The sequence below is a fragment of the Naegleria lovaniensis genome (genome assembly GCF_003324165.1).
Source record: "Naegleria lovaniensis strain ATCC 30569 chromosome Unknown tig008, whole genome shotgun sequence".
NCBI classification, from domain to species: Eukaryota; Heterolobosea; class Eutetramitea; order Acrasida; family Naegleriidae; genus Naegleria; species Naegleria lovaniensis.
The window spans coordinates 127,389-148,739 of record NW_025407830.1 but is presented as its reverse complement, the minus strand read 5'-3'; the positions used below and the strand labels follow the sequence as shown (position 1 = coordinate 148,739).

Sequence of the window (21,351 nt, the reverse complement as noted above, 5' to 3'; positions counted from 1 at the left end):
AAATGCCGCCAACACCCCTTTTTTACCGTTATCAAAAAAAAGTCAACATCATTAAGTAGAGGTATTATAATTCAACAACGGCACCCTATGACCGATAAACAACCTTCTGATGTCACCATAGACTTGATAAACCAGGTGATAGAAACAAACTCTGGTAGAGGGTTTGGTCCTGGACATTTTGAAGGCTTTCAAAACGATTCCGAACACAATTCTTTTGGGTGTCAAGGACATGGAAACCACTTGAACAGTCTTACACCTGTTCGTTGTGTTGAGCAATACTTGCCTGATCATTTGATAAAACATATTATTCACTTGTCCAATGATCCAACTATTCCTTGTACTACTGAAGATCCTGAACCCTCAGACCATATCAAAGCTTGGTACACCTCGCCACCAGCTGATAATGAGCACAATGATGATGATTCACATGATGACGAAGACACTATCATTCCATGTTCGAGTCAAGAATCTGAAGATGAACAGGATGACTCTTCCTCTACAACACACACAGCAAATATCACCGTGTCTGACCTATACCTATATTTGGCAACTGTTATTGCCATCATGCTTGCTCCTCAACCTGAGCTCACAGATTACTTCTCAACAAGTGTATTCTTTGGTAACGAATTCATAAAAAGTATTTGGAGTGGCAGAGATCATTTCCTTTCAGTTCATAGAAGTGTTCGTGTCAACCCCCACTATTTTACCAGAGTGTTCAATCAAATTTCTTTGATAATTTGGAAACCCTTCCCGAACGTCACAGTTGATGAAACATTGATACAATTCACGGGCAGATTTAAATTTAAACAACACATCAAAGGAAAACCTGAAGACACTGGTATTAAGTTTTATATGATGGCCGACGACTTGTGGTTCGTGATAAGATTGTGGCCTTACACAGGTCATCAACCACAAGTTCATATCTTAGTGATGGATTTTGTTTCCTTCTTACCTTCTCATGAGTACAATATTTGCACTGATTCCTACTTTGGCCACCACAAGACGGCCCTACTATTGAATTACCACAAATTCCGGTTTACGATGATTTGTCCCAAAAACAGATTAGAAGAAGAATGCAAAAACTTACTCTCAAGGTATACATTATCAAAAGGTGAATGGATTGGTGTCACTAATGGAGATTATGTCGCAATTCATTACAAAGACAAAAAACAAATTACTTTTCTTTCCAACATGGTTACTTTGAAGAAAAGCAAGAACAAGAAGAAAGGAGCTCCTAAAGTAAAAGAGCTCTATGAGAAGAAGCATGTGAACGTAGATGTGGCTGATAGATATGCACATATGTATCCCGGTTGCCATCGGGTCAACAAGTGGACTCAAGCAGCATGGATGGGAATTTTCCGAATTGTACTCGCAAATTCATGGATTTTCTATAAGAAAGCCAAAAACACTGATATTGATTACAAATCATTCCTGATGAGAGTGGCTGTCGGATTTGCCCAAAAAGCAGGTGCTGATCTTGATGATGAAGGAAAAAAACTATATGATGTTCATATGATTCAAAGAGTGCATGATCGTCATGGCCATCATTGCCATCATTGCAATAAGTATCCAACACACACAAAGTGCTCACAATGTGATGAGTGGGTATGTGAGCAATGTGTTAATTGTGGTTGCCAGAATCCAAAACGATCACACACAAAATAACACCAATAAATTCGTTTTTACATATTTTTTTTCATCCGTCGCGTAGAGGATATGTTTAACAGTCCTTCCAAAGTGTTAAGACCCAATGAATGGTATTCTGAAGAAATTATTGAAGTTTTCGATGAAAATGGAATGGAAGATGATGAATTGGACACTGAATTGAATGATGACATGGAGAACGAATTTAACATTGAGAATTACGAAATGGAGCTTTGGGAAGAGGATGATATGGCTGATGAATACGACTTGGATGATTGAGGAGAAGAATCATTGTAATCTACAACAAGTTCTTTGGCAACAAATTGTATTGTTGTCAAGTCCTTAGAAATGTATAAAATTCAACACAACACAACTTTACATATTGGGTTATATTTATTATTGTTTAGCAAAAAGAACCAGAAATTGATTTTAAGGAAGACCATTGTTTTCCCTTATCCCATTTTAGTGTTTTTGAAAATCGCAATTTTTTTTGCGTCGGGCTGTACCTTCCGAAACCTTTTTTTTAATGTTTTTTCATTTCAAAAAAAAAACAGCAAAATAATGTCAAACCAAAATTTTCCTCAAAACAACAACAAAACCACAAGAAGCAACACATCTACCAAGAGAAGTGCTTCTCCACACTCTATGGACCATGATGACCAGTTCCAAAGATGTCAATCACATGAATTTGAATCCTCAAGTAAAAAAGTCAAAATATTTTCAACAAAAATCAACATGAATAACTTGTCTTCTATTATACACGAGTCGTCACTTCTTCAACCAATGAACATCACGTTTGAAAGTATGCCACCAGCAGGAAAAAATATGTGGGATCTTCTTTCTTTCGATATGTTTCTGGAAATCTTTAAATTCTTCCATGACAAGAATCAATTTTTCAATTTCTCTCTTGTGTGCAAAGATTGGAGAATAATTGCAAATGAATATTTGAAAATGAGATTCTCTAACAATGTCATGAATGTCAATATTCAAAATGTAACCCATGTTCTTGATCAACAATTAATTCCAATAGCTAATGGAAGATACTTTTTTAAGGAAAGAAAATTTCGCGTTTCCCGTGTGGACTTGTCTCTTGTGACTCGACTCAATATAGTTAAATGTAAATTAGAAGAGGCTCACTTCCATGCTTTGGCTCGCTCTCTTCCAAATCTTTCTGCACTTTGCATTTACTCTTGTCCAATGAAATACGAGAATCTTGAAATCATGTTCCCAGTTGAGAATGGTCCTCTTTCATTGAACACTTTGATTTTGAGTCATGTCGATCTGAATAATGATGGAGCCAAACTCATTGCCCATCGATTGGAAAATGGATATTTTCCTTCATTGACTTATCTGAGCTTAAATGGACATAAATTTAAAAAGCAAGGAATGAATGCACTCCTCAATGTTGAAATTCCTTCGAATTTGAAGCTTTTCGATTTGAGAAAGAGTGAAAAATCTGGGAATAGTGCTTTCATTCTGAATGGAGAGCTCTTTTCATACGTTTCCTCGAAGCATGATCGATTGAACAGCTCTGATTTGGATCTAAATGAAATGTTTCATGAACAAGCTCAAATGGAACTCATTGCACAGCATTTAACCAAAGACCATTTTTCTAAAATCACGCATGCTTTGGAACAAATTCCAAGAATTTCTTTGGGAATTCAATTGGCCTTTCATTTGCTGTGTTTGCAAGAATTTTCAAAGGATGAAATTAATCAGATGAATGAAGTGAGATATTGCATTGGAGAAATGTATGAAACTAAATTGGAGGGAAATGAATCTGTGATGAAAAAGGCACATCTTCAAGCAAAGGAATGTCTCGTACGAATGATGGGATATGGAACCAATACACTCTCGCATTTTGAGAAAAAGGAGCAACATGTTTCTTCGTATTGGTATCTAAAAGCATCTACCACACATGGAATGGCTCAGTTAAAAGTTGGACTCGCATGTGAAAAGTATTGTTACTATCATAGAGCGTTTGAAATGTATCAAAAGGCATTCAAACAAGGAAATGTTGTTGCATGGTTTAACTTGGCCAGATGCTATGAGAAGGGTTATGGTGTGGATCAGGACAATTACATGGCTTTGGATATGTACAAAAGTCTTGCTGAAAAGGAGAATGACTTGGATGCCATTGTGGCTGTTTCTGAGCTAGAGAAGAATGTCGTAGAAAAGTTCAAATGGCAAGAAAAGGCGGCTGCTATGGGACATTGTAAAAGTATGTTGGAGGTTGGAAAACGGTATTGCATGGGACAGGTAGGAGTTGTTCAACAGAATATCTCAAAAGGTGTTCGTATACTTCAACGAATCAAATCTATGACTACAGATGAGAGCACTCATGAAAGAGTTGATGAATTACTTTGTAAATATTCAGACAATCTCAAGACTATGCAGTAATAATGTGCTGTGACAAATATACATGATGTTTTTAGTGCACTAAGTGTCGTTAGATTCTTTTGCGTCGTTTAAAATTAACACTCCAACTACTACTACTGTAAGAAACTATTCGTCCCTACTTGCTCGAAGTAGTGAATTGTGACACATATTTCTGAATATAATCTGCAGTAAGCTTTAAATAATATTCTGGATCATGAGGTAAATAATCAAGATATTTCGTTGCAGCTCTTGAAAATGCATCTTCCGACTCGGGAATGTTTTTAGGAATGGCAGGTTCGATTTGAGTACCTTCATGCCATTCATTGTATGAAGTAATGGTAATAAAGCTTGGAAGTGGAGTCAAACTCAGAGCAGTATTGAACATGTTTTCATAATACTTGCCATCATTTCTAGGTTTTGTATTGGCCGAGTTCCATGGTCTAATTTTCTCATCAATGTATCCCTAATTTGATTTTAGGTAGTGTCAAGAAGATGTGAATCATGGAATGCACAACCACGTCAATAGAATACTTACAGGTGCAACCGAAGGAATAAAAAGTAAATGATTGGATGAGGCCCATTCATTAATTTCTTTCCAATTGGAGCATGTCGAACCTTCTGTGAAACGATCGGCAGCAAAATATGTGTAAAATCCATCAAAGTTAGACTCTTTCAATGTATTTCTCATTCCAGAGTTAAGGTAGAGGCCTTTGTCAAGTTCATAACAAAATTTGACAATTTAAAGTCATCATCAATTAATAGCCAAAATTTTCACAATCTTTAAACACATCAGAAACAAAATTATAAAACCCACCTATAAATATAGCATCATACGGCGTATTTCTGAGTGTTTGTGACGAATCTGGTGATAAAATTTTTCTCCATTCCACAGAAGAAAGTATATAAGAATCGTAAAAATAAAAAAGGGGTTTTCCATTGAATCTGAAAAACGCTGGCGATTTTCCATACGTGTCAATGACATACATGACATCTCTCTTGATACTTTCGGCACTTCTTTTAGGATAAGGTTCCATGTGAAAAATCACTTGCAAGCCCACCTCTTCTGCGCATTTCATGATAAAAGGAGTAATTAATTCAGTATTAGAACCATTTTCATCAGCCTCAAAAACGCCCCACCAACTCAATACAATCACATGAACGTTTGCTTTACGAATTTCTTTGAATTGTTCTAACACAGTTTCTCGATCTGTACTCGAGTAGGCACCTCTTGAAGGAAAGAAATTGGTTGCCAATTCCAATTTGTTTGGATCATGAGGTTTTCCAATTAAATGACTATATTGGTCATTTGTGTGTTTGGTCCAGTGTGGCAACACTTTATGATTCCAATGTTCATATTTTCCATCAAATTTTTCATTTCGATACCATGCATAGTAGAAGATGTGAGCGTATGGATGGAATGGATGTGATAATTCTGTGTTTGATTTTGTTGCAATATCTGCTACAGTGTTAGGATTGGATTTTGAACTCGTGGTTGCATCGTTCGTTGTCGTATGTTGAACGTTGTTGTCATGGCTCCGATCATCATTTCCAATAATATTTTCTTCTTGTTCCATCTTGTATTTTCTTGCAATATTTAATTGACTCAACGTTGTGAGGGGTGATGATCTTTTTCGAATAGCAGAAAGTAATGAATGTTGATACAATGCAAATGAAATAAATAAAATAATAAAACAAATAATTGCCACGATCCACAAAAATCGACTCCGATTCCGAGACAAGTGAAAAATTTCTGAAAATGATGATCCCATTCAACGGCTGCATGCGAGGATGAGCAAACACCAAATAAATATTTTTTTAAAATCTTTAATTCAATTTTTTAACCGCCAATTTTTTTTTAAAAACCTCAAAACCTCAAATAAAAATGATGCACTCGGGACAACCCTCACATCATCATCATCATCAAGGACTTCCACAGCAGACCATTCCAACGACACAGCAAACACATCCTCCTCTTCAAAATATTCCTCCCATGTCGTATCCACAAATGATCGAATTGTATAATTATTTGAGTTCTCAACTTTCAAATCCGAATTTAATGTCTCTTAATAACGGAAGTAATCATCCACATTTTCTTTCATCGTCCTCTGCTCAACATCATGCTTCCTCCGTACCATCTCATTCGTATGCTCAAACAGGTACTTCTTCATTAACACCTCAATCCCTTCCTGAAAATATACATCACTCATCTAACAGTTTTCAACATGTTCCCACTATGCTCACACATCATCACTCCCAACCTGTAATTTCCGACGATACTATAGCACTCTCTCAAGATATTGATCAACTCTATCAAGAAATGGAACATCTTGTCATGTTTAAAAACAAACAAAAAGAAATTAACAAGGCCATTGAAACCATAGTCAAAGAAAAGTACACTCAACAAAAGAAAGAAGAGCAGGATAAGAAATTGAAAAAGGAATTAATGAGACGATACAAGAACCCAACGAGAAAACAACATCAAGCTGCAACAATCATTCAAAATTGGTTTCGAAAAGTGTCTTCACACCAAAAGAACAAACAAATACAATCTCTAAGGACAGAAATTGATAGTCTCAAGTATCAACTTCAAATGTTACGAGTGGAACAACAAACGTGCATTCAGCTTGTGCGTTTGCTTTTTGAACAAGTTCAATTTCTCTCTAAAGAGACGCATTAAACAAAAGGTTTATTCACCATTGGTATGAATCTCTGTTCGTTGCCTCAATGCTCACAATGTAGCTTCTGAATAGTACTGTAAAAAAGTTTCCTTCTGACAGTTGACGTTTCATGACAAGCTCTGTTAAAAAAAATGCAACAACGTTTTGACCTGATGCTCCTTTTATTCGCCAGCAGTGGTGTTCTTTTATCATTCATTCTCATCCGAATGGATCCAAACAGCAAACATGAAACAGACCCACTCATCACACGAGAACTCGCCTCTCCCGAACATTCCATTCTCTTCTTTATTCACATGTTTTTGAAGAGCGTCGGATTGAATCATGTCAAGTTTTTCCAATGGAGAGCATTGATGGAAATGAAACAATTCTACATGATAAGTTTGTGTGTTCATTCCATCACAGCCATGTGTTGGATTTTGTTATTGTATTTTGGAAATAAGAATTCTGAAAGTGGAATTGATGTGAATAATAACAACAACAGCCAAAAACAACAACAACAACAGAAAAAGATTCAAAAACACTCCTCGTCGTCGTCATCCTCGTTTAGTTGGTTGAAATTCGTATTGAATGCCATTCTCATCATGAGTTGTGTTTCCATGTTGTTCATTCTTTCGTTGGTCTATTTACCTCTCATTAAGAATGGAATTCAATTGAAACATCATCAATGATTTGAGTTTCTTGAACGAGATCGATTCATGATTCATCCAAGCGTTTTCCATCAAAAAACCTTTCCAATTCTTGCAAACATTTTGTTCCATTCATTGATCATCCATGATCCTCTAGGAAGTTCTAATGTTTTCCTCCATTCATAGCAATGTTTTATTCAAATTTCTTTTTCACACACCTCATCATCATGAATTGTACCATATATATAACACAAGCTCACAAAATATACTTTACACCAAACGAATAAAGTTGCGTTCCTTGTGGAATGTGAAAAAAATTAAACTAAAAATTTAATAGAGAATTATGACGATTGTTGCAACGATGAATACTCAATAATACTGAAATTGCTTTGCACATGATCAAATGAGTTCCAATAATTGAAAGAATTGAATGGTCATAGATCACTTGTTAAGGCAACACTCATTTAAAGCTTCTTCTTAATGACACATAGGGATATTTGGTCGTGCTCATCACTTGTGGTTTTTTAATTTGAATGAAACAACTGAGAGCTCCCTTCGGACCAAAATCCTTCTCCACCCGATTTACAAATTCTACACAAAACGTTTCCAATAATTGATATTGTCTTGTCGTCGCTAATTCCGTTGATAAATCTCTCAAATCCACATAACTCAGAGTATCATTTACAGAATCGGAGAGAGCTGCTTGAGTAATATCAAATTCTACTTCAATATCTACAAGAATATCCTGAGATTGTATTCTCTCATTGGGATTCACTCCGATAATGCAATGAATTCGATGCTCACACACTCCAATGATGGCAATATTGGTTTTGGAAGTGGATGTATTGGAGTGAGCATGAAAAGGACTTTGTGAAAGAGAGGGTTGTTGCATTTTTTGTTTGAGAAAATAAATAAATTTAAATAGTATTACAGCAATATTTCAATATTAAATTTTTAAATATTTTGAAGTACATTGTGAAAGGGTGTAACAATTTGGTTAGATCTTCTCTTGTCACTGAGTGACAGACATCAATTTCACAAAAAATGAATTCACTGGTCAAGCAATATTTATCAGCAACGGATCAAGAACAACAATTACTCGTGTTGTATCGCTTGTTCAAAACCTATGATTTGGATGGAAATAATCAAATTGATCGAAAGGAGGTTATTCCTCTATTTATGGATTTTTTAAAAGGTAGGATTTATTGTTTCCAAATTAATTTTATAAAATTCAATGATTATTGTTCCTCATGATCATGAATAGAACTCGGAATGGATCCTGCACAAATTACTTCCAATGATGTCAAACAATTCATCAAAGGTATTGATACCGATCAAAACGGAGCGATTGATTTTATTGAATTTGAAAAATGGTTTCGTGAAGCTGTTTCAGTACTTTCAGATTCCAAAAAGAGTGCAGCAGCACCTTCCAAAAAGAAATTATCATCAAAAACATTACTCGATGAATATCTCACTGAAAAAGATGCAAAAAAACAATTAGCTATTTTACAACGAATTTTCAACAAGTATGATTTGAATGAGGATGGCCAGATTGATCGAAATGAGTTTAAACAATTTCTCACTGACTTGTTTACACAATTTGAGCTTGGAGTGCCAAGTAAGGAGAATTTGTTATACTTTTTTGATACCATAGATGTGGATAAATCGGGAACCATTAATTTACAGGAAATTGAAAAGTGGTTTAAGGAGAATATTGAAAAATTCACACAATGAAAATCAGTCACTTGTCAAATAACTTTTATTTTCTTTTCAAACTTTGATATTCTCTGATCTCATCACCCACTAGAATAGTTTCATAGGGCTGATCGACCACCTTAAATTCCTCCACTCTAAAATCCACATTAAACACATTTCGATGAATCTTTTTTGCATGTACTTGATTATTCTTGAGCAATGGCGAGTGATATTCTTTTCGAATACGTTCTTCTCTCAATTGTTCACCCATTGGTGATTTGGATTCTGACACCCAGAATAATCGATCAAATCCTGTTAAAATTTGCAAGTCCATTTTTCTTTCGCTGTCATTGAAATAATTGGGTTGAATCTTTTGAATGGATGCCACAAACTCCCACAACAGTTCTCTGGAGTGAAATGTGACACTATTCCCTTTAAAAAGCTCATTCTTCAAATCCCAGCTTATTTCATTGCTTTCACGTAATTGTTGAGTCAATGACAAATCATTCCATATATATTTCAATTCACAAAAACCATTATTTTCCATCATGGAAAGAAAGGCATGATTGGGGAGAGCAAATGGTACTCTCATTTCTTTCAAAATGCAATAACAAAAGGAATGAGTGTTATATCGATGAAGGTTATAGTTCTTGCTTGCATTCCAGTAAGTGCAAAGAGTTGCAACTTTTCGAATGGCAGTTTTCATATTGTCAAGTCCTTGAACAGTTCCAAGTTCAATCGTTGCGAGAGGAGTACAAGAGGGTTTTGTACGCACCATGGCAATCGATAAATCGGTCCATTCTAAAAACCATGGTCCTACCATGATCGCCAATTGTAACTATTCAATGTCAGTAATCGCCATGTCAAATATTTAACATTCAATTTCAGTAATCAAAATGTCAAAGAACATTCAAATCGAAACAACCTACCATTTCCTTTGTCACCTTATTTTTAAGCTCATCAGGAAATGCTTGAATTTGTCGAATGATGGAAGGATGACTTTGTTTCATAATCACCAATTTCACTTTCATAAATGGTTCCGATGGTGGTTGAGTGGATTGTTGTGAAAGTGGTAATCTTTTTGGATTTAAGAACTTGTGCAAGAATCTTTGTGGAAAGACTAAATTTTGTGACACTTGTTTCAATTCTTCTTCATTCAATTTCAAACATGTCAATTTTTGTTTGATGAATCGAATTCCTTTTGTAGTAACATGTGGATTGTGAAATTGTTAAAAATAAATTTCACACTTACGTTCTGAATGCTTGGAAATCATTTCTTCCTCTTTCCAGAGTTTTGAATCATCAACTTTTGGTCGACTTCCTTGTTTACTATCCTTTCCAAATATTCCAATGAGATCATTCTTAATACTTGTCAATTCAATATCACTACTCATGACTGGAGAAGGAACAGTTTGGGTCATTCGATGATAAACGGACTTGGCAATGTCACTGTTCACAATATCTTGCAATAATTCGAGCTCAACTGTCCCGTCACATCCACTATTGTAAATGTCTGTTGTCAAATACAAAGTATAAAATTTGAAAATGAAAAAGTTCAACTTACTGTAAATGATATCCAATGGAAAATTGTTGGCTTTTAAAAACAACGCTAAATCTTCATGAGACCACTCTGTATAAGAAAGAGATGTGATCTTTTCATAACTTTCATAATCAACGACCAAATTTTGCAACCAAGCAAACTTTTCTGGGTCATCAGGGAGGAAAGAAGTGTCATTAAAAGAGCTGGCATCCACTGCTTGACAACTGGCAGCTTGATCCAAAGCGAAGGAGGTATTCAATGACTTTTCAAATTCCTGTAACAATTCACATGCCTTTTTTGCGTCATTGGAATCCAAACCAATATTCATCAGATCATTCAAAACACAATCTCCAATCAATTGATTTCCAATACATGAATGACTTTTCAGACCTGAATTTTAAAAATTGATGATGACCTAAATTTGGAAATTTGAAATTTTGAAATACAAACATTCAATCAATGGCTCGGAAAATTGATGATGTTTAAAAAATTCGATAACATCATCCGTGTTCCAATCTTTAATGGGTTTCTTGTTGAGTAGAGGTGGAGTTGAAAGAGCTGGCGTGTTGTTGGGAGAGAGCATTTTTTTGTTTGGAGATTTACCATCTTGACAGGTGACATGTTTATTCAATCCCACTTGAATTCAAAGCTCAAGTGCATATTTCCCTTAATATTTTCTACTTGATTTTCGAGTGGATTGACTTCTATTGGATAGACATAACTGCCTGGGACCAATTTTTGCATGGGCAAAGTGACACACCCCAAATAAAGATCAGATTTGAATTTTTTGGCTGAAAGAATATGCACTACCAAAGATCGTTTGTCGTTTCTTAATCCTGCAATGATTGGTCTATGATTTTCATCATGGCACAATAATATTTTGTAAATCATTCACACAAGAATATGTTCTTTTCACAACTTACATTTCAAAAGTTTCGTTCCAACTTGGAGAATACGATTTTGAACAAACTGAAATGTGTGAATCATGAATCATAATATCATGTCTTCAAATGAACATACCTTGTGTAGAGTATAAACAATTCTTTTTAGCGCCCAACGATTTTCCATCAGAAAACTTGCATGCCACATACGCCTTGGGTCTATGTGTCGTTAAAGAATGAATATAAAAAACGAATTGCGCAATACATGATACTTACTCTTTGATATTGGAAATTAGAATTTCTGCTTTTTCAATAGTGACCTTGATGGTTTTAGGGCTCATGAATAAACTGTAATTTTTTTCATTCAGGACACTGATACGTTTGAATTGAATCATCTTCCTTGACAGGTCCTTCAAAATAGCCAATACAGATAATACATCGCCGTTGTTTTTCCAATTCGATGAAGATGGATTGATTTCAATTTTAAATGTTTCTGTTCTTGTTTTCAAGTCAAATAGTTTTAAGGAAATTAAAGATTGACTGGTTTGATCATTCAAATCATGCATTAATTCCAAATTTAACACAGTTTCAAGAACATCGGTGAAATCAAATTCTTGAAAAGCCACTTCAAAGATTGAATTTTCTCCACATAAATAAAACTTGTCAGGATTTGTAATAATTTGAACTGAAGAACATGCATTGTTCCCTCTATCGTTAAGCTCTAAAAATGATGTAGGAGTTAAAATGTTGATCTTGGGTTTGTACGTGACATTTTCAGACCTCTCCATACACAAGACATGAGTAAATTTGCCTTTAAAGTTCACATCAGACGTTAAAGGTAGAGTTTTTGCTGTGTTGAGGGCCAGAACGGTTGTTGGTTCTCGTGCTTTCACCAATGCAGCAAGATATCTCTGTTTAACAATTTGAGCCCATGTCAAAGAATCGTTTGGAACAAGGTTACGAATTGGTGTGAACTTCCAAATGGAGGAATTGTCAATTTTCTCTAACTTGATCAATACGACATTGGTTTCAAATAATGGCTTGATCACTGTTTCATTTGACATGTTTTCTGTGGTCATTTTGGCCTCTTGCTCATTCTTTTCAAATTCGTGAACGATAAATCCATATTCATTCACATTGTGCTCTACAGATAAAAGCAATTTAAATTGTTCATCCAAAATAGATGCAACATGTTGATGTGAAAAAATTCTTTTTGGAGATTCATTTTCAACATCAATATCCTCATATCGACTGGGTTCATCATTTAGAGTGATTTGTGGCAACTTCAATGATACCTTAATAAATGCAGTGTGAACGCAATCTGCAATATCTTCTTTCATGTTCAATTTAAACTGTGGAGTGAACTTGTTTTTGATGAGTTTGGCATTTTCTTGATGGACATAATATCCCAATGGATCAAAGTAACAAATGCTCACATTGCATGTCGTTTCGTTTTCAGACAAAAATGGAGGTAAGCGCTTTCCTAATTTCAATCGTAATTGAAGTGGTTGAGTTGGTGAGAATGGAATACCACCCTTGTTTCTAAAGATTGGATTATGTTCAGAAAACGTGTTTTCACCATCATGTTTGTCGTTCATTGGAGATACGATTGGTAAATGACGTACAGCATATCGATATGCACCCAAAGAACCATGTTCATCCGTGTATTGATCCATGTTGAAGAGTTCCCATCTTGTTTTGCTGGACTTGTATGGTAATTTGTGTAACACTCCAAAAATTAAGGTAGTTTCAGCACCAGGAGTAGCCATAATAGATGTCACCAATTCGTCTTGGGAATTGTAGACATTCAACACACTGTCATTCACTCGAACAAAGTTTGTGTCAACTCCTCCCTTAATATAAGACACGAATAAAATCTTTTCAACTGGTTCTGGAACTTGATTCAAATCAATGGAAAAAGTGTAATCCGTCAAAGAGTCGCTGCGTACAGAAATTGAGGGAATATCATCATTGCTGGAAATAGAATCTCCAACTTGTCCAACGACATAGTTTGTATTGTCCAATAAAATTGCTTTTGAATTAATTGTGAAATTTTTTCCAACAATTCCATGTTTGATTTCAAAAGTGAAACGTTCTTCAGTATTGAAATGAGAAGTCGAGAGAATGATGGAATTAAACTTTTTAAGTTCAAAGTATTTGTAGGGCTTTTCAATGACCGCCTTTGCTTCCTCATTGGAAAATACTGAAAATGATGAAAAGAGTTGTGTGAAATTGTTGTTGACACTCTATTGGATCTTCGCTTACCTTTTTTCAAGCTAGAATGAATCAATCCATTGTTGTAGGCGTCCATGATGGAGGTACTGTTAGCACTCAAATTGGTTCCAATTAATTCCAATGAACAATTTCCAGAAATGGCTTCTCTTGGTGTTGATACAACATCTTGATGATTGCCTTCGACTTTCAAAATGGCTCCCAAAAACACACCACTGCTGGAATCAAGACGATTCACATTGATGAAACTACTGGAAGGAATGACAAGTTTTCCAATACTTGTAAAGGATTCCTTGCTGTCACTTGTCAAGACAACTGTTCCACATTCAATAGTCACATTCGAACGTGGAGACAATACCTTATCGAATTCACCTTCGAAATAAATCACAATACATTTCGTTCTTCCACGATAGGATCTCATTGGATCTGCCACTTGGTTCATCAACTCTTCACTATTTCCAAGTTGTAATTTTCTCATTGTATCAACTTTGGAAGGATACAATGCATCGACAAATGTATTTGCTTTCATGGGCTGCTTTTTAAAATCTTTCAGAAAAAGTTTCATTCCATTATCGAGAGGTTCCTTTGGAGTTGAAAATAAATGCGCCAAATTTGGTTTCACACAAATACTCTGAGTGTATTCAAATCCATACGGATCGGATTGAACACACTGTTGATGGGCAGAGGGAATTCGGAGCGTGTTGTGATAATTGGAGAGTTGAAATAATGGATTTAATGAGGAGGAAGAACTTGCATCGAAAAGAACTATTTTCGGGTTCATGAGTGTGTGTCATTAATATTGTTTGATATTTACAAATCAAATCAAATTTCAAACACACAAGATTACAAGTGGATCATCAAAAATATTTTTCGAAATTAGGAAATGTCAATTTGATGATGACAATTTTTCAAAATTTAAAAAGCATACCATCGGTTAAAAATCCAAATTCATTGAGTTGCAAACAACCAATGGTCAAGGTAGAGTTTTCATGTTGTGAGAGATAGCTCACCCTGATTTCAATGGCGTCTTGGAGTGTGATGGTACAGGAGGTTGGTCCGATGACGGGAGAGTTTACTCGTTGCATTTTTTTCTTATTGTTCCAAGCTCTTCAAGTTTATTAGATATGGTTCGATAGCAGCAGCTTTGGTAGCGATTTCCACACAACTAGGTGGTCATATAGGTTTTTCTACATTTTATTATGTATACGAAAAAGATTCTGTCTTTTACCCCTACCAGCAGAATTATTCAGGTTTTTACATAGCAATGGTAGTGTTTTGTTGGGTTGGTGTGGCTCTGTTCTTATTTGCTTTTGGTTTAGCCTGTTGTTGTAAATGTGGGTTGGCCCGTACATTAAGAAATTATAAAAAGAAGGAGAAGAAATCACACAGTTTTGTTGTTAGCCAGTTAGCCAAAAGAAATTAAGTCTTTGCATTAAATTTTTCTCAGTTATTTATTTGCCACAAAGAGAATTCATAGGTACTTTTAATGGTTAGGCCTGTATGGATTTGTCATGTACAACTCTCAGGTTCAATATTCTTCTGTTGAGCCATGATAGATTATCATCTTTCACTTTTTCTGCAATTATTGGTACTGGTGTCAACGAAAAATAACGGCAATGCGCCCATGCTTTCCTCTTTGGAGCAAGAGCAGCACAAAATACAAACATCTCCTCGATTCTTCTTTTGATGATATTGCTTTCATCATCATTCCATTTTTAAATCAAAATGAAATCATCAGATTTGCTGGTGTTTGTTCATCATGGAGAAGAATTGTCATTTCATCTTCCGAGAGTAAATTCTCCAATATTTTATATTCTAGAAAGCACTACAAGGAAATACCAATGGAAACCAAACACAAAAGTGATAATCAACAAGTTTTATCAATGTTTTCACATTTTGAATTCTCTGATTGTCATTTAACTTTATCACAATTCAAAACAATATTCACATCTCCCAAACTATCATCATTGACTCTATCATATACAAATTTTACTCTTTTTCCTTCTGACACACTTTCATTTTTGTCCATTCATCGTATAAATCTCTCTCTTGACACTATTGAACATTTTGTGGAGTTGAAGAATTTGAAGAAACTACATTTATCATTCACAAATATTGATTGTGATTGCATTGATTTTATTGTTAATGGACCATTAAAATTAGAAAGTCTTTCCATTGTAGACAACGTAATACCTCTGAGAGGTTTCAGTATTGTATTCAATCCTCATGTTGAATCATCACTGAATAGTCTTAAAATTTCGATAGCTCAAAGTAATGGCGAAGTTCTTGGTTGTAATATCGACACGATCAAATTTCCTCATTTAAGATCATTGGAGATTTGTGCAATACTTCATCGTTCAGTGATTGATAAAATATTCAATCATGGACTTCAATTAACCTTGCTGAGAATATGGAATATCGGTGGAAGGTATCAGTTTGATTTTTCACATGCTCATCAAATACCCTCTCTCAGGTTATTTCATTATAACAACACCATCAACGTGGATACTATTCAACAAATACTCAATACAGACATTGAATATGTAAAAATTTCCTATCTTGATACAATATTGTATCATCATTGAGTTTATTTCAACTACTTTCTGATCAATTCACTAGTTTGACATCATTGAATCTTTTTGGCAGCCCAATGATGACAGATTGTGGAAAATATATATTCAATTTACAACACTTGACACAACTGGACCTTAGTAGCTGTAAAATACAACCTGAGATCTGTAAATATATTTTCCACATGAAGAGTCTGACATACATTGATCTATCATCTTGTGAAATTGGAGATGAAGGATTGAAATATTTATCAAATCATAACTTGGACAACATTCAAACACTAATGCTAGATTCTAATAATTTCACTTACATTGGATTTGAATATTTGGTGCGTACCAAATTCAAACGTCGTTTGTTGTATCTTTCTCTCAATGACAACATTAGTAATAACGGAACCATTCATTTTGACAATGGTAATTATATTACTGTAAAAAGACTCAATGTTCGTGATGCAGGTATAGATTATAAGGGAGTAATTTCAATTCTCCAAAACTGTGTCATAGAAGAATTATGCATAAGGAAACCACGTAAAATGCTTCTTGGATCACTGATGATTAAAAAGCTTTCGAAGAAGAAACAGGTGAAGATAATAATGTAATTGACTAATCATGGTAATATTCAAAGGAATGAGGTTTTCTCTTTTTCAACAGTAAGGTTCCATTGTTGAACTCGTCTCTCAGTAATGGTTTGGTTGTGGAAAGCAAAATGTCGCAAACGCTTATCATTGTCAGTTTAAACGGAAATGCGCCAATATTTTCCTCTTTGAGGGATTTTCTGCATATTTTGTCGTTTGACTTTATTGAGTAGAGTTGAAGTTATGTCTTGAGGTTGATGACCTTGTTGATGAGAAATTAGACCTAAACTATTGAATGAAAGCAAGTCCCTAAGCAAAGCAAAGGGATATACCTGCTATTCACTACGTTCAAAACAAATCAATCTACAAAACTGTGTCATTGACTCTTTGAAATAATATATTTCTCCCAAATACCGTTTTTACTTCACTCTGTATGGAGCTTGTCTTGTTGTTTTAATCAATTCCAAGGCTGCCATATTGTTTTGTTGTTGGAGGAGTTGTTGTATCTGCAAATTAGTAAAATTTTTTGGATTCATTTTGATTACATGTTGTGCTCCCACCTCTTGTTGAAATATGTAATGATTGAAATGTTGTGCCAACCGAGCTATCGCGGGCAACTAACCACAGAAAAAATGAATTTATTCCATTGTTTCTTTCTCACCAAAGAATATATTGAAGTATCCGAAAAGAATCACAACCACTCCATCTTTGACACAAACATCATCAATTATCATATTATTTCATATTTAAATCAAGAGGATATTATTAAATTTGCTGGTGTTTGTTCATCATGGAGAAGCATTGTCAAGTCATCACGGCCTGATGGTATTACATTTCGAAGAATGTTCGAACGTTTTGGCTCGTATTCATCAAAACTACCAAACAAATTCGGAGATGTGTTCTTGTTTTTCGACAAGGTATACATTGAGAGTTCTGTAGTTAAAAAGTTTCACTTTCATTCCATTTTTACATCACCTAAAATAACAACATTAACACTGTATGATGTGCCATCTATTCCGTTCATTTCCAATGCTTCATTGACAGAGCTCAATCTACACCATCTGAAACTATCGTTGAATGATGTAAAATCTATCTCAAAAGACTTTCCTTCACTAAAACACTTAAAACTCGACTACAACCATTGTAACGGTGATAAATTGATCAAAATAATATTATCCAGTCCATTATCAGAAAGGTTAGAATCATTGTTTATATGCAACAGTCGATTTACAAGTAAGGGTATCAGCAAATTATTTCAACCAAATACATGTCTTTCAAATTTGAAAGAACTTTCTATAGAACATGTGTTTAGGCAAACAGAAATCCTAGGCATCCCTCGCTCGCGCTCGAATATTGAGATTGTGAATGTTAACGATTTCGATCCTTCAAGATTTCCATGGTTACGTAGCCTTGAACTAAAAAAGATTGACTTGGATATGATGAGCTTAAAGAGAATACTTAATAGTGGAATTCAATTTAATACTCTAAAATTTCATATAACTGAGAGATTTGCTAATCTGTTACAAAATGGATCTCAATTTTCCTTACTTGACAAAATTCCATCTCTCCAAGAAGTAATCATCTCTACATCCTCATTTGACTGTTTCTTCAGGCCTTCTAAAGATGTTAAAAATCAAATCACTGATAATGTTTTGAGATACCTTACATCCAACAATACACAACATTTAGGTCTACTATTTTGTAACAGTAGTCATATCATGAACATATTTGATACGATAGATGATTTAAGGTCATTCCAAGTATTTAGTGGAAATATTGACACAACCTCACTGGAATTGTTTTGTGATAAATTTTCAAATCTGATAACACTTGATATCAGAGGATGTAATATCCTCTACGCGACGGATGAAAAAAAATATGTAAAAACGAATTTATTGGTGTTATTTTGTGTGTGATCGTTTTGGATTCTGGCAACCACAATTAACACATTGCTCACATACCCACTCATCACATTGTGAGCACTTTGTGTGTGTTGGATACTTATTGCAATGATGGCAATGATGGCCATGACGATCATGCACTCTTTGAATCATATGAACATCATATAGTTTTTTTCCTTCATCATCAAGATCAGCACCTGCTTTTTGGGCAAATCCGACAGCCACTCTCATCAGGAATGATTTGTAATCAATATCAGTGTTTTTGGCTTTCTTATAGAAAATCCATGAATTTGCGAGTACAATTCGGAAAATTCCCATCCATGCTGCTTGAGTCCACTTGTTGACCCGATGGCAACCGGGATACATATGTGCATATCTATCAGCCACATCTACGTTCACATGCTTCTTCTCATAGAGCTCTTTTACTTTAGGAGCTCCTTTCTTCTTGTTCTTGCTTTTCTTCAAAGTAACCATGTTGGAAAGAAAAGTAATTTGTTTTTTGTCTTTGTAATGAATTGCGACATAATCTCCATTAGTGACACCAATCCATTCACCTTTTGATAATGTATACCTTGAGAGTAAGTTTTTGCATTCTTCTTCTAATCTGTTTTTGGGACAAATCATCGTAAACCGGAATTTGTGGTAATTCAATAGTAGGGCCGTCTTGTGGTGGCCAAAGTAGGAATCAGTGCAAATATTGTACTCATGAGAAGGTAAGAAGGAAACAAAATCCATCACTAAGATATGAACTTGTGGTTGATGACCTGTGTAAGGCCACAATCTTATCACGAACCACAAGTCGTCGGCCATCATATAAAACTTAATACCAGTGTCTTCAGGTTTTCCTTTGATGTGTTGTTTAAATTTAAATCTGCCCGTGAATTGTATCAATGTTTCATCAACTGTGACGTTCGGGAAGGGTTTCCAAATTATCAAAGAAATTTGATTGAACACTCTGGTAAAATAGTGGGGGTTGACACGAACACTTCTATGAACTGAAAGGAAATGATCTCTGCCACTCCAAATACTTTTTATGAATTCGTTACCAAAGAATACACTTGTTGAGAAGTAATCTGTGAGCTCAGGTTGAGGAGCAAGCATGATGGCAATAACAGTTGCCAAATATAGGTATAGGTCAGACACGGTGATATTTGCTGTGTGTGTTGTAGAGGAAGAGTCATCCTGTTCATCTTCAGATTCTTGACTCGAACATGGAATGATAGTGTCTTCGTCATCATGTGAATCATCATCATTGTGCTCATTATCAGCTGGTGGCGAGGTGTACCAAGCTTTGATATGGTCTGAGGGTTCAGGATCTTCAGTAGTACAAGGAATAGTTGGATCATTGGACAAGTGAATAATATGTTTTATCAAATGATCAGGCAAGTATTGCTCAACACAACGAACAGGTGTAAGACTGTTCAAGTGGTTTCCATGTCCTTGACACCCAAAAGAATTGTGTTCGGAATCGTTTTGAAAGCCTTCAAAATGTCCAGGACCAAACCCTCTACCAGAGTTTGTTTCTATCACCTGGTTTATCAAGTCTATGGTGACATCAGAAGGTTGTTTATCGGTCATAGGGTGCCGTTGTTGAATTATAATACCTCTACTTAATGATGTTGACTTTTTTTTGATAACGGTAAAAAAGGGGTGTTGGCGGCATTTTCCTTTTATTGCCATCCAATCACATTAAAAGTCCACAACAAATGCATAAACGATATCTTAGCAAACAATAGAAGAGAATGATATCACATAAGGAGAGAACAGAAGTAGGTTTATGTATTACTTGCCAGCTAAAGTTGCCGTCGCGTAGAGGATATTGGATCGAGTATCAAATACCTTACCAAACTGAAACATTTAACAACTCTTCACATTGGTCGTTGGGAATCTAATTTTGAAGGAGCAAAATATATATTTATGATAGAAAGTCTCACAGATATTTCTTTAATTGGTTTCATCATTGATAAATCTGACCTACAATATTTTGCAAAAGGGAAATTAAGAAATCTGAAGAATCTTTTTTTAACCAAAAGAATACCCAGTGATGGCATGGCTATTTTTGCCTCAACATATTTACCACATGCATTGAAACTAGAACTCACCGACGTGACTGATGCAGATATGAAAATTCTTTCAAAAGGAAACCTTCGCATTAATGATCTCACTTTAGTACGCTCTGATCTCAATGCCAACAGTATTAGGTTGGCACTTCAAATGAAAGCAATAGAACGGCTTCGTATTGTGGGCTATAAAAAAAACATCCCACAATCTGATAAGGATGTAATAACTAAGATAGCCAAAGACAAACATGTGAAATTTTATATTAAATGGTGAAAGTATTGGATTAGTTTGTGTCTCTGATCACGTTCAATGCTTGAAAGTTGGCCTTTTTTATAGATGATTTGTTCTGAACGTAGTGAAGGGCAGGAATGTTTCGATTGTAAACAGCCGAAAAGGACGGCTGCCAGCTCCTGCTGACTTCCCAAACTTTGTGGAAATCCAGAATCCTCCAGAATCCGGATGTTTGTGGATTTTGGTGGTTGTTTTTGGCTTGAAGATGATGTCAAACAAATGTTCATAACAAAAGAGCTTTGTGGAATCGTTCGCATCTTCCTCAAAGAAAAGAAACA

The 21,351-nt window shown here is 35.1% G+C and overlaps 10 protein-coding genes across 10 annotated transcripts; 5 read left to right on the top strand and 5 right to left on the bottom strand.

The window, feature by feature from the left end:
• Nucleotides 1-87: 87 nt before the first annotated feature.
• C9374_014391 (uncharacterized protein) lies at nucleotides 88-1,923 on the top strand (the record flags this gene model as incomplete). Its single annotated transcript, XM_044690373.1, has 2 exons — nucleotides 88-1,605; nucleotides 1,714-1,923. The coding sequence occupies 2 exons, from the start codon at nucleotides 88-90 to the stop codon at nucleotides 1,921-1,923; spliced, it is 1,728 nt and encodes a 575-aa protein (XP_044552983.1).
• Nucleotides 1,924-2,205: 282 nt separating this feature from the next.
• On the top strand, nucleotides 2,206-4,044 carry C9374_014390 (uncharacterized protein; the record flags this gene model as incomplete). Its single annotated transcript, XM_044690372.1, has 1 exon — nucleotides 2,206-4,044. One exon carries the CDS (start codon nucleotides 2,206-2,208, stop codon nucleotides 4,042-4,044), a length of 1,839 nt encoding a protein of 612 aa, XP_044552982.1.
• A 115-nt stretch (nucleotides 4,045-4,159) lies between these two features.
• C9374_014389 (uncharacterized protein) lies at nucleotides 4,160-5,792 on the bottom strand (the record flags this gene model as incomplete). The annotated part of the gene is made up of 3 exons (XM_044690371.1): nucleotides 4,160-4,486; nucleotides 4,559-4,731; nucleotides 4,838-5,792. The coding sequence occupies 3 exons, from the start codon at nucleotides 5,790-5,792 to the stop codon at nucleotides 4,160-4,162; spliced, it is 1,455 nt and encodes a 484-aa protein (XP_044552981.1).
• Nucleotides 5,793-5,905: 113 nt separating this feature from the next.
• C9374_014388 (uncharacterized protein) lies at nucleotides 5,906-6,700 on the top strand (the record flags this gene model as incomplete). Its single annotated transcript, XM_044690370.1, has 1 exon — nucleotides 5,906-6,700. One exon carries the CDS (start codon nucleotides 5,906-5,908, stop codon nucleotides 6,698-6,700), a length of 795 nt encoding a protein of 264 aa, XP_044552980.1.
• Nucleotides 6,701-6,832: 132 nt separating this feature from the next.
• Nucleotides 6,833-7,369, top strand: C9374_014387 (uncharacterized protein; the record flags this gene model as incomplete). The annotated part of the gene is made up of 1 exon (XM_044690368.1): nucleotides 6,833-7,369. One exon carries the CDS (start codon nucleotides 6,833-6,835, stop codon nucleotides 7,367-7,369), a length of 537 nt encoding a protein of 178 aa, XP_044552979.1.
• A 418-nt stretch (nucleotides 7,370-7,787) lies between these two features.
• C9374_014386 (uncharacterized protein) lies at nucleotides 7,788-8,219 on the bottom strand (the record flags this gene model as incomplete). The annotated part of the gene is made up of 1 exon (XM_044690367.1): nucleotides 7,788-8,219. One exon carries the CDS (start codon nucleotides 8,217-8,219, stop codon nucleotides 7,788-7,790), a length of 432 nt encoding a protein of 143 aa, XP_044552978.1.
• A 152-nt stretch (nucleotides 8,220-8,371) lies between these two features.
• On the top strand, nucleotides 8,372-9,061 carry C9374_014385 (uncharacterized protein; the record flags this gene model as incomplete). Its single annotated transcript, XM_044690366.1, has 2 exons — nucleotides 8,372-8,522; nucleotides 8,592-9,061. 2 exons carry the CDS (start codon nucleotides 8,372-8,374, stop codon nucleotides 9,059-9,061), a joined length of 621 nt encoding a protein of 206 aa, XP_044552977.1.
• A 25-nt stretch (nucleotides 9,062-9,086) lies between these two features.
• C9374_014384 (uncharacterized protein) lies at nucleotides 9,087-11,145 on the bottom strand (the record flags this gene model as incomplete). Its single annotated transcript, XM_044690365.1, has 5 exons — nucleotides 9,087-9,860; nucleotides 9,952-10,220; nucleotides 10,275-10,535; nucleotides 10,587-10,952; nucleotides 11,013-11,145. 5 exons carry the CDS (start codon nucleotides 11,143-11,145, stop codon nucleotides 9,087-9,089), a joined length of 1,803 nt encoding a protein of 600 aa, XP_044552976.1.
• A 44-nt stretch (nucleotides 11,146-11,189) lies between these two features.
• On the bottom strand, nucleotides 11,190-14,760 carry C9374_014383 (uncharacterized protein; the record flags this gene model as incomplete). Its single annotated transcript, XM_044690364.1, has 6 exons — nucleotides 11,190-11,412; nucleotides 11,486-11,531; nucleotides 11,583-11,662; nucleotides 11,720-13,646; nucleotides 13,709-14,440; nucleotides 14,604-14,760. 6 exons carry the CDS (start codon nucleotides 14,758-14,760, stop codon nucleotides 11,190-11,192), a joined length of 3,165 nt encoding a protein of 1,054 aa, XP_044552975.1.
• A 3,961-nt stretch (nucleotides 14,761-18,721) lies between these two features.
• C9374_014382 (uncharacterized protein) lies at nucleotides 18,722-20,299 on the bottom strand (the record flags this gene model as incomplete). Its single annotated transcript, XM_044690363.1, has 1 exon — nucleotides 18,722-20,299. One exon carries the CDS (start codon nucleotides 20,297-20,299, stop codon nucleotides 18,722-18,724), a length of 1,578 nt encoding a protein of 525 aa, XP_044552974.1.
• Between the last annotated feature and the right edge of the window lie 1,052 nt (nucleotides 20,300-21,351).